The sequence below is a fragment of the Triticum aestivum genome, chromosome 2D (assembly GCF_018294505.1).
Source record: "Triticum aestivum cultivar Chinese Spring chromosome 2D, IWGSC CS RefSeq v2.1, whole genome shotgun sequence".
NCBI classification, from domain to species: Eukaryota; Viridiplantae; Streptophyta; class Magnoliopsida; order Poales; family Poaceae; genus Triticum; species Triticum aestivum.
The window spans coordinates 14617243-14629474 of record NC_057799.1 but is presented as its reverse complement, the minus strand read 5'-3'; the positions used below and the strand labels follow the sequence as shown (position 1 = coordinate 14629474).

Genomic DNA, 12232 nt, shown 5'->3' with positions numbered 1-12232 from the left:
CGCGGATCACCGAAGCAGATACTCCCTCCGTTCCAAAATGCAGTGCATATAGATTTTTAGAAGACTCAAACCTCATAAAATCTGATCAAGTTTATGGAGAAAAACATATGCATCTAGAATGTCAAACATATGTCATCAGATTCATCATAACATGTAGTTTCATATTTTATATATTTGGTATTATACATATAAATAGGATCTCCTGTAAACTTGATCAAAGTTTGCATAATTCGACTTTGTAAAAAGTCTATGCGCATTACGTTATGAAATAGAGGGAGTATCATCAAACGTGTCCACGGCCCGAAAGGTACTGGGGCACTGGCCATCCAACCGAATTCACCAAATATCGGGCCACCAGCTATGTTGTAGTTTCTGATGAACGTTCTTTAGTCGCACACACTTAATGCTGGATTGGAATGCCTCTATGAAAATGTGAACTCGTGGTGAACTAGAAAAAGTTCAGGGCTCAGGGTTGTGCACCATAGACTGACTTCCTTGTTCTTGCTCTCTGAATTCTCTTTCTTTCTGTGTATGGTCAATGCTCAACATTCTCGGTCATAAAGAGAAGAAGTCAACCCCTCTTCTTTGTCTTGCTCGTTCTCTTGTAGGATGAAGAAACAAAACAAAATAACAGTTTGTTTTACCAACAGATTTGATAGTATGAAACTGATGCTTCAAACAGTTCATTTCATTTAAAAGCCTGAACTGATGGAGATAGACAGACAATATATTTCAACGAATAGTACCGTATGAATCACCGAGGTAGGCCCCTTTAGTTTAGCCCTATCAGGCTCCAGCCATGTCCATCGCATAGATACCAAAGCCATTGTGCTACTGTAGCACTGCTTCACACAAAGAACATGAAAACCTGATGTTTCACGAATTCATCTCGTCTAGTTTATTCGCAGGGACAAACGAAACCACAAAACGATAGGAAGTGCTTCTAAACACGAAATGAGCGGTACAGGTTTTGTTTTGCGTCACATACTCCACTTCATTTTGAACCTATCATCAAGGTTTTTTTCTAGTTGTGATGAGATACAAATTCATGATTCACTCACATTTGTCAGTAATGGATATCTCGGTTACATCTCTGTCTCCGCTTTCTCGTCGGGCAGAGACGGGCCAGATCAAGAACATTACGAACAAATGAATCACAACAAGAAAAAACGGCAGATATACCCCAAACGTCCAAACAAATTTTTTTTATATACTACTGTACCTCACTTGCTTATTGCTGCTACAATATCTCTGGTAAAATTATTTTCTCAGTTTTTTATAAACTGGGGAAGGGTTTGCTGTGTCTATCCTGAGTCACTGACAAATGACAAACCTCTGACATACTATTGATATTGCATACTGATGATGTTTCAGGTCTTCAGGATGTCGTAGAATGTGGATGGCCGACTTCTTCTCTTCAGGCAGAGCTCCTGAAAGCAGGGGAAAATAGGGTTCATAATGAGGGTCCAGAAGGAGACGAAGACGGTACAAAAGACTTGATGAAAATAATGCTCGCACTCATAATGGTGGTGATGCCACTGAATAGTGCTTTTCAGATTCTGTAGACAAGCCAATTTGTGCCAAATTTATGATATTTCATAAATTACTAGTCATCTCTTCCCTAGCATTTTTATTTGCCTTAGCATATTTTCCCGTTAAAATTTACTTAAAGTAATCTGCAGCTTAAGTGTGCTTATGCCACGATATAAATAAATGCCCGTAAACAACATAGCGGTGTAAATAAAGTCTCCCGATGCCTAATGCTAACGGATCAAAGTTGGCGAATGTTCAGAGATTCACTCGGGTTCATACAGAATGCAGCCTTAAAAAGCACATGGACTCTTATTAAATATGAGCACGTTCTCAGATGGCAAACTGCAAATACAGAACATTTATGATGAATGCAAACAGTACCTCTACTGCCGAAGCCACCCTCAATAAGCTAGCCTCGCCCCACGGACGGCCTATCAGTTGCAAGCCGATAGGAAGGCCTTGCTTGTCATGACCAACCTGAGTACAGGACAGGAGTAGCGGCAATATTAGCAATTAATATTTTCCCTGCATGTTTTTGAGCTAGTATATTGTAACAAAATCCTGAATGTTTCCTATAATTATTGCTAACTAGTAGAAGATACAATTAATACTCGTCATGAGTCGTGACACCACTTACAGGAACAGAAATGGCAGGCAAGCCAAGAAGGTTCCCGGCAAAAATGAATTGCATCAGCTTGGCTGCAATAAAGAGATTGAATCAGGAACAGGAAAGGTGTAATTGATCTCTGTAGAACAAAGTACCAACAATTGTAGTTGGCAGGTTGGCGTCAAAACAAGCCCTAATATAGCTTGCTTAGCAAACTGCTGAACTCATAAACTATGAAAACAAACTCGTGCACTTCCATATTGCATAGCTACTTTATACTATTGGATTCCAAATAGGAAGAAAAGCCCCCTGTATATCGGATTCCAACAAGGTTCTAAATAGCTTGTGATATTCTGTTATAGCTTTGTGCGTTCCCACCGCAAAAGCGTGATATCCATGATCTAAACAAGGAAATAGCTAGTGATAGCTGAGCCATAGTTTTTTAGTATCTTTGCCGCTAAGGCGTGAAAACCGCGTTTAAAACTTCAATCTCCCCTACAAATTTCACATGTAGAGCTGTCATTATTTATTTTTTCTTGTTACAAACTTATTTCTCAAGACAAGACAATGACAGCAGTTGTTGTGTCAACTAAGAATTGTTTCACATCAAGATTTCAGCAGGTTTTATGCAGGATGTTAGCATGGTTCAAAGTTGAGTTTGAGATAAGATGCAAATCCACGTGTTCAAAAGCTAATGAAAATGCACAATATAATATAGTGAAGAATCTACCTGATACAACATAATCAGACTCTCCTTTCAGAGCACTTGGTGGTATTTTTGGCGCGGTCATGCTGGAAAAAATGGGCACATCTCCTAAGTTGTTATACCAACAGATAATACATATGATAAGAAGCACGAGCACACCATAATTTTTTGAAAACTGGTGCAAACAGGTAAAATTAGGTATGCAGCATTCTAGGGAGCATAGATAAACAGAGTTATGTCAGCTGCTCCGTGTAATCCCAAATGTGAATTAGTATTGTCAATTCGGTGATTTATAGATATTATCTTGTATTTAAGTCAGAAACCGACATGCTTGTGTAGCCCTATATACCCTGAAACTATTAGAAAAATATGTGTTGCCTAGAACTACTAACCATCTATGGGAAGCTAGAAAGCAGAACTTTCCTCATGCACTAGCCTCTTTGACTAGACAAAAACAAGTATGAATGAGGAAGCATGCATACACAAAATTAGCAGAAACGAGTAAGATGATATAAAACATCTATGGACAAACTGTAGTAAACTTCAAAATCTTTTACCCGGTTGTAGGGGTTGCTATGACGTCAACCTTCTTGAAAGCTTCCATGTGATAGTACATTATCCTTCTCCTATAAAAGCCACAGATACCGTAAGCACACAACTGCCAGAACATCTGCCGTGGGAGAAAGAAATACACACTTGACAGTTCACGGTTCAGATTTCAGACTTAATTGTTCTTGTCATACAATAACTATGTGGCATGTGATTTATAGTAACGACTCAATTTCCACGATTTGTGCAACAGTCAGCACATCTAGGAAATTTATTAACTCGGTATGTGACAAACTAGGAGTCTAGTCAAGACCATGACAGATCTTAAAGAAAACTAGCAGCGCTTTCTGGTAGAAGATAATGATGAAACAGGAGCTGCACGACTTCTAGTAGCTATTGAATTATTATAACTTAGTATAAATGTCCACACAATTAATACACTATAAGTATGCCCCATCACCTGCCGTTAGGTATGCTCTGTAATGCAAGTCCTATTTGTTTACTTATCTCTAATCCCTTATTTGTTTGCAAACTATAATGCTAAAGAAAGAACTCCTAACTAGAATATGACATATATGTAGGATGTCATATTATAATAATCAGAATTGAATTTTATATTTAGTAATAACTAGGGTTGTTACTAGAAATAACTTATATTATTGAATCAATCTAAATAAGATGCACTGGAGAGGTTTTTGGAAACCTGTGGGATCATAAGAATAGACATGTTTCCTTTCTTATTAGGTTGATTGGTCATCTTTTTGTGTTACCTGAAACAATCTTACAATCTAAATAGGTTTTACTTTATCTTTCCTATCCGCAATCACATTCAAGGTGGTTCCCACAACAAAATGAAACTGCAGAACGAAAAAACCTACTCCCCCCGTCCCATAATATAACAGTGTTTTTGGCACTGGGATGGAGGGAGTACTTCATATGAATGAAGTGCCGTAATGGAAACACAAATGCCTCAGCTACTTTATACTCATATTCACCTCAGACATTGAGCAGCAACATAATCTGCTGAAGTGAATGACTTAAAAAGTGCCAAACTTGCTCGAGTATCTAACGTCATTTCAGTTCGCCTCCTGTAAAATAGTAGTATTGTGAGATTGACATTACAAAATAGTAAATACTAGCTTAAAAAATACTTCCAGTCTCTCAGGGAACATAAATTTCAAGTTCTATCTCGTCTTGAAAGGAATTTTTTTATATAACTCATGCTGAGAGCAATATTGATAATCTGATGGTGATATTTGTGTGAATAGATAGATAGATAGATAGATAGATAGGTACCCTGCTTGGTAATGAGCATTCATGTCTGAGAATGCTTCTGAGCCAATAGAGACAAGATGGGCTGTACGCATTTCCTCAAGCTCTGGTAAGATTATCTCTTCTATCTTGAAAAATATTAAACAATACTAGTCAGCTGAGATGTCAAAAAACAATAGAATATGCATATATAGTAGATACCACACTAACAGAAAAGGCATCTCGTCATAATCATTTAGCAGCTGGGAAAAAATAAGCTTAACTAATACTGCTTGTTGGATAGCTAGAAGCTCCAAATGATGCTCATCGATAATCAATTACAACTTACAGGAGTTGTCAAGATGGACATTTTTCTAATTAACACTTCACAATTGTTTTGACGTAACCATCAACAGAACTATGGTTGCAGTTATTGGAGAGCACAGAAGCATACACCTTACACACGGAAAATCTGATTAACGATCAAATGCTTTCATCTAAAGAAGAGATTGTACATTTAAAGGTACAAGACCTAGATAGGTGTGATAATAAGATATGTTTGCGACATAAATGGCTATACCTGACATCCAAAGGTGCTGCATAGGAGGTTAAGTGCATCTTCACATGTATTTGAGACCTCATTATCAGGGACATCATGAAACCACTGCAGAAGCCAATTTTATCTAAGAAAAGGCACATGTGTACAAAAATAATATTTCACATGAAAATTTTTACCTCTGTATATTTTCCCACTTTCACTGATTGCAGGATCTTGCTATTCTCGGAGGACACCAAGTTAGGAACACACAGCAGGGACTGTACAGAGGAAAAGGGAAAGAGATGCAGAAGCTATGAGGCTGATAGGATGCAATAAGGCCAGCTATAGATCATAGGTTATGATCAATCCTGGGTAATAATGGAGAAGATTAACATGTGACTGTTGCTGTATTGTGATTACCGTACTGTTGGAGTCTAAAATTTTACATTTCATTTTAGAAAAACAATCACAATCTTTTTTTTTTCCTACAATTCAGTAATGACTGACATCCGTACTGTTTCCAATTTAAGAAAAAAAAACTGACTAGTATAGTGCAATGATATAGAAGTGATACTAAAGATATTTTAGGGGTTTTTAACAGACATTCAGTGCTTCTGGTATTTACCAGATGGGAAGTGCTAAAAGAAGAAATATCTTACAGGTCTCAGCGTAAGTTTGTCCATAGGTCTAGAGCCTGCTAGTGCAGAATACCTGAAATGCCATAAGACATGGTGTAAGACAGTAAGTAGTAAATACATAACTTACAAGCAGAGGGTATTGACTGTTGAGTGTTCATAAATGACAAGTATTCAGTTGTACCTACCCAACCAGATAGTTAGATATATAACTTATATCATTAAGGGAAATAAGAGAGTTGACAAACTTCCAACTTTAACAAAGATAGCTAAACAGACTCATGCAACCTCACGCTCTCATCTAGCAAGCCAAAATGCTTACAATAGCACAGAATCCTCTACTGATGATGTAAGAGGTGAAGCAACTTCAACTGTCCCAGCATCACAAACGACCCTGCAAATAAGATATAAAATTATGCGTGCTCACAATCTATTATATTATTATTAAAACAAAAGGCAACCAAGCCATCTTGGGTCGTAATTACTATCTTGCTAGGTTTAGTTGTCATAGCTGTTCGGAATCCACAAAGCATCCTGACCAACGGTCAGAATTTTCGAACATGTCATTCAGTTTATTCGAGACTTGTGCAAAACTCAGATTGGAGAAGAATATGGTCCCTGGGTTCCCTTTATTGGAACTATGTTCCTTCTTATTTTTGTTTCGAATTGGTGGTGCTCTTTATATTTGTACATTAAATTTAAACCAAAATCCTGAACAGGGTACCAGTAAATCCGGTAACCGTTGTTTCCCTGGTTTGAGAACATATGGAGTGTTAAAGAAAGGCTACGCGCGCTTACCTAAATGGCTTAAAAAGGTTATCCTAATCCAAGTAAATTATGAAGCCCAAAAGAAATGTAACCGTAAAATCACAAAACTACAGGTATTTTGCACAGACTATTCAAAACCATGGATTTATGCATCTATTGCACATAGCTGCAAGAAGCTTTCGCATAGCAAAACCCCATATTTAAAGTTGAACCGTCACATGCAACAATATTGATCAACACATTGCAACCCGTACGCCCTTGCTGAAACCTCCATTACAGGTAGGTACTAGGCCAAGAGGCTGACAGGTGGGCCAGTTACAGCAGTCCAGCCTTAAAACTGGAGCCTTGTGACAGTTTATAAGAATATTTGTAGTTTCACAAAGTTTACTCATCTTATAAAGTGGAGTCTCTTAAAGTCTCTTAAAAAACAAATTAACTAACTGAAAGACACGAATCTCCCCCACAAACCGACTTAACAAAAATGGAGCATCACAGGAATAAGAATGCAGAGGCGTGAATCTAGTGACACTGGCCTATGTGGGACTCGGATGAGCGTGAAGGCATAGCTGAGGTGCGGAGCAGCCTTAGATGGTGACAGTGACAGTGACTTGATCGGATATATACTTTTATCTGTAGAAAAGCAAATGCTAGTAGTAAATATCAAGTAGGAACTAATCTAGTTACCCAGTCATATCTGTGCGTCCGAATGTTGTCTTCAAACCAACAATGCCACATAGGGAGGATGGTATTCGAACTGAGCCTGTAAGAAAGAAAAAGTCCCAATTAGAGACTAGTACTGAAAAGAATGTAGCGTCAATGAATGTCACAGCTTTATATGTACAAACCTCCGCCGTCTGTTCCAATTGCTCCTGAGCATAACCCTGATGAGACAAGTGCAGCTGGACCAGATGAAGAACCACCAGTATACCTATCGACTGAATGTGGATTTCTTACTGTCCTGCAATAAATAATTATGAAAATATGATTCGACTGAATGTGGATTTCTTACTGTCCTGCAATAAATAATTATGAAAATATGAAGATAAAGTGACAAACATCATAAAATAAGTAGACTAGATAAACAATATAGGATGACTTCAAATTCCAAATTCATTTTCCATTTCCTTTTCGTAATGTGATGGTTTCCGATGATACTGCTAGAGCATAATGTTTGTAGGCATCCGAAAGTTCTGATTCGTTGTCAAGCTTTATAATTACTCAGCTGAGTTTGCTTCTAGGAAATAGCTAACAAATATGTTCCCCTTTTCCATTGCAAGACTTTAGGCAAGGCAAAAGAATGACAGAGATGTTGTTAGACCTTCATGTTTGCAGCGTGTCAAAAAAAGGGAGTACAAAATTTTAACCTGGTAACACTCGAGTTACACCACCAGGTCAACATAGATGAGAACATGATAAGTTTTAACACCTCCAATAAAACTCATGTGTCCCTAGACTCCATGTAAGTCAGCATTTCAGACAGAATCAGCAGAAGCTCAATTATTAACCGTACCCATAGTTTGGATTGTTTCCAGTGACCCCAAGGCCTAGCTCGTGCATATTTGCTTTCCCAATAAAGATCACTCCACATTTCCGTAAACGAGAAACAGCAACAGCGTCTTTCTCCACAGGGCGGATTTCGTCAAAAAATGTGGTGGCACCTGAATTCAAAAAAGAGTAACATGATATAGAATGTGCTTCTCAGACACAGTAAAAAAAATGGCTACTACGGTCGAGTGAACTAACTCTTTGATGGGTATGGTAAGCAGTCAATGTCGTCCTTAACAGCGAAAAAGATTCCATCCAAAACAGAAATTGGACTTCCTGGGCACAAGAAGCAACACATATCAAGGAAACAGGATAGAGGTAAATGGAGTTTCCACCTGATGATGTCTGTTCATTTCAACAATGATGAAATAAAGCAGCAAAGCCGGGTTGGGTGTAAACCTTTCTCAAATCTCTTTGTGGAAGCATCAGCTTGCTTCCTGAGATCATCCGCTTTAAAAAAGATCAGCATTGGCATCGGAGGCTTCTTGTTGTTCCACTCCTCCACGCCCGCTATGACAAGCTCTGCAACCTACGCAGCGGTCAAGGTTTAACACCACAAATGCAAGGAGAGCAAGCAGCGTTGTTCTGTGCAATCCAGTGAGCTACTCACAGCTGACGGTGTCGTGATCCCAGACCGGTACGCATACGCAAAGTCACGTATCTTCCAGTAGAGGAAGGGGTTTTTCTCATCGGCCGATGTGAAACGCCCCGACGGGTCATACGGGGCGAGGCAACTCAGTGCTTCCTCAACTCTGTCCACAGGGTCCCTGTCGTCCCCCAGGGTCACAACCCCTCGTTCAGGCTCTGGTAAATTGGGAGCAACAGCAATTAACAACAGCATACCCTTTTTTTACCTTATACATATAACTTTCACATGATAAAAAAAGCTGCAATAGGGAATTTTCTTTCTGTTTCCAGTCAAAAAAGATTTCAGGAGGCCCAAAAACAGGGGTGCTTCAAAATATCGCTGCGACATCTGAATAACTGAATTGGGCAGATTATTAGTGTAGGCGAAATTGAGGAAACTATTCAGGTGTGTTTCTGCAGGAAACATATATCTTTCTGTGCCTTATTCAGTTCCAGCAGCAGAACTTAATTTTTTCAGCGACAATTCCAGCTGAACTTGACTGAATCAAAACAAGTAGAACATTTATTTATTAAAAAAAAGTCAATTAGTGTTTGTTTCGTTTTGTCCAGTCTGCTTCCTTGCTTGTGGAGATGAACAACGACCAGCGACAATTTCAAAGGAACAGGCAGAGACAGAGACAGGGGATAGGATCAGAGAAGAGAACATACCCTGCGGCGGGTACTCCGGGTAGAACATGGGCCGCTCCGGGATCACCGTGTGCTGCAGCATCTGCTCCGCCCCCGAACAAGACCGAAAACCGCGATGAGCGCGACGGAATCGCCGGGTAAAAAACGAAAATTTGGGAGGGAGGGAGGGGCGGACCTGGGTCATGTTGTTCTGCTTCTTGAGGATGGAGGTGACGAGGGGGCCGAGGAGCGGGGACTCGAGGAGCCAGACGAAGGCCCGGAGCGGGAAGCCCGTGAGGTGCGGCGCCTGCAGCTCCGCCGGCTTGTACCGGACGGCGGCGACGTCCACCTCCTCCACCGGCGCCATCGCGCGCGGCATCCCCTTCCCCCTGCCGCCGGATCCGCCGCCCATCTGATCGGTCCCGGGTCGGTTTCTTGGCCCCTCTCCGCGGGCGGGGGCAGGGGCGGAGTGAATGCGGAGCTGCGGGCGCGCGGCGGGAACTAATGCGCGGCCGCGGGCTCCGGGGAGTGGGGTTTTATGGTGGTGGCGACGACCGGGGACGGGGGGAAGGAAGGGAGGATGGATTGGATGGATGGCGAGGAAATAATGGCCGTTGCAGCTGCCACTTGCGGCCAGCCGAGGTAGGAGTAGCGGTGCTGCGGACTGATTACAGCTTTGTCCGGCCAGAATTAGGGTGGCGCACATGTAAATGTACCAGCGACCCAGTCTGACTCCACGACAAGGCGATCAATTCGCCTCTAGGACCACCAAAGTTTGTGGCATCAGCTATAGGTACAAGAAAAACTACAAACTTTTTTCTTAAACACAATACAATTATAGAGTCACCACAGGCGTCTCGTATTCGACGGAAAAAGTCTTCTCACGCTGCACAAACATCGACGGAAGCTTGAAATGAAGCCAGGAAAATGCGAGCACCAATGCCAAGTTTAAGAGTCCACTTTGTTGGTCCACCCTCATCTTGCCTTCTCACTGCTCGTAGAGCGCTGGATCTTTCCTGTCTACAACCCCCGCTCATACCCCCTTCCCCCGCCCAATTCTCACCAACCAACCATTGGGTGAGTTTCGGTCTTACATTTGTCGGTGCCCTAGAGTATGCCACTCCAGCCTCGCCTTAGAGTAGAAAGCATTTTTTTGCGAATAAACTCTTTATTACTCAGAAATAGGGATTACAATCACGCATGACAATGTTCATGACCTCATCTAGACCAAACTCTAGATACACCATGGTTCGGCCCTGTGTTCTACCAAAGTTATTCACTAATCAACACCAACATCTATAGGGCATGACAATGTGCGCTCCTCCCGTCAGCTAAATCAACGTGTTACAACCACGATAAAACATTCTAGGTCAAGTCAAACATCTTGACCATTTATCTGTCGGTTCGGTCACCCCTGCCACGGGCGACCAGATTGTTTCATTTCATGGTCTTATGTACAGCCTAGTCGCTCTGTCTAGTCTATTTTCAGCTACCCGTTGTACATTTATAAATTAGGTTGGAGTTATACGTGTTTGACCCCAATACCTAACCATCTGCATATTTCAAGTCAGTGATAGTCTTGTACACATGATCCATTGATTTCAATAGGGATAGTGGTGTATGGTGAAAGATGGGAGAAAGTTAGCTACACAAGGACGGGACAGGTCAGCAAGAGAAGGATAAAGAGAGCCCAATAGAACCCAGAGGGGAAAGGCAAACATAGGGCTAGGTTTGAACCATATCAATAGTTTCTACATGGATGGCTTTCAAATTGAAATCCACCGGCAAGAGTTTAATTTCAAAATAAAACATCTTTCTGTTTTAATAAAGTATGATAGCCTCTTTAGATTAAGGAGAATTTTAGGCGACTGAAATATAACGTTATGCTAGCGTATATGAAAGAGAATTCCATGACACCAGAATGATACTTGGAGGACTCATGTGAGTTAGCGGTCACTAATATGTAGACCCATGTGTCAGTGACCTCAAAGTCACATGACTTAAAGTTTAGTTGTGTTGTCTTTCTCAAGTTTAACTGGAAACCACCAACGGGTCAATATTTTTTTATTGGCCCGCAATGTGGGAGAATGCAAGGTCAAGAATATATCCAATGAAAACAAATACGACGTAGCGGGCTATTTGTAAGTCGTTTTAAGAAATGATGCCAATCAAATTTTTTGACTGTTGAATCTTGATCAGACGGCTGTTGCGTCGCCTTCTACCTCCAGCCTCCTTCCTCCTCCTGACCGCCCACAACCACCGGCTTCACAATAGAAGCCGTGTATCGTGTTCTCGTGACGACACATACATGGATACACACAAAACGGGAACGCATGCCATGGCTTCATTTCTGATGCCCAAAACTAACACGACGTCTATTTTTCAAAACGAATGGACAAGATGCATGCGTCACATGTTCTAGAAACTTGGGATTTTCCTTGCTCAGGTTCTCTCTTGGTCACGTACTCCCCCGGCGGGCTGGAAAAACATCGGCATCTGACGCATACGCATGCTAAAAAAATATAAACTGGTCGATGGATCGATGAATAGAAAAGAAAAAACGCGGGAGGAAGAGAAGATATACATTTTTTTAGAAAAGGAGGATGACCCCCGGCCGATGGACGTAGGCGTTGGTTGCATATATATGGAGGAAAATACACAATCGATGGCCATCCAACTTCTAGAGGGGCATATTTTGAGGGACGTAGGCGTTGGTTGCATCGATCGCGGGAGAACGTAGACGGGCACAAATGGAGGCTTGCGGGACGTCGCGCAACGCGGGCGGGCGGAGATAGCAACGCGGATGATGTTGCTGTTGCTGTTGCTGTCGCATCAACAAGGTGGCG

At 41.2% G+C, this 12232-nt stretch overlaps 1 protein-coding gene across 2 annotated transcripts; it reads right to left on the bottom strand.

Moving 5' to 3' along the window:
• Positions 1 to 1179: 1179 nt before the first annotated feature.
• On the bottom strand, positions 1180 to 10021 carry LOC123051136 (fatty acid amide hydrolase). 2 transcript variants are annotated; one of them, XM_044473936.1, is made up of 19 exons: positions 9583 to 10019; positions 9429 to 9489; positions 8743 to 8936; positions 8532 to 8661; positions 8331 to 8408; positions 8098 to 8245; positions 7433 to 7545; positions 7272 to 7347; positions 6142 to 6213; positions 5844 to 5895; positions 5382 to 5462; positions 5227 to 5310; positions 4692 to 4795; positions 4391 to 4483; positions 3404 to 3472; positions 2871 to 2932; positions 2171 to 2232; positions 1915 to 2010; positions 1180 to 1430 (listed from the first exon to the last, which is right to left on the bottom strand). In XM_044473936.1, exons 1-19 carry the CDS (start codon positions 9796 to 9798, stop codon positions 1371 to 1373), a joined length of 1851 nt encoding a protein of 616 aa, XP_044329871.1. In that variant the 5' UTR covers positions 9799 to 10019; the 3' UTR covers positions 1180 to 1370. The 2 variants fall into 2 exon arrangements, with proteins under 2 accessions (XP_044329871.1, XP_044329870.1); XM_044473935.1 differs by having other exon boundaries at positions 9429 to 10021.
• Positions 10022 to 12232: the final 2211 nt, after the last annotated feature.

Bases quoted from the DNA above. Each gene is read 5' to 3' on its own strand.
- LOC123051136 (XM_044473935.1), bottom strand. From the start codon at position 9,798: ATGGGCGGCGGATCCGGCGGCAGGGGGAAGGGGATGCCGCGCGCGATG. The intron at 6,214-7,271 runs GTAACTAGATTA...TCTTATTTGCAG, and splicing joins GGACGCACAGATATGACTGG to GGTCGTTTGTGATGCTGGGA. The intron at 2,233-2,870 runs GTAGATTCTTCA...TCTTTATTGCAG, and splicing joins GTCTGATTATGTTGTATCAG to CCAAGCTGATGCAATTCATT.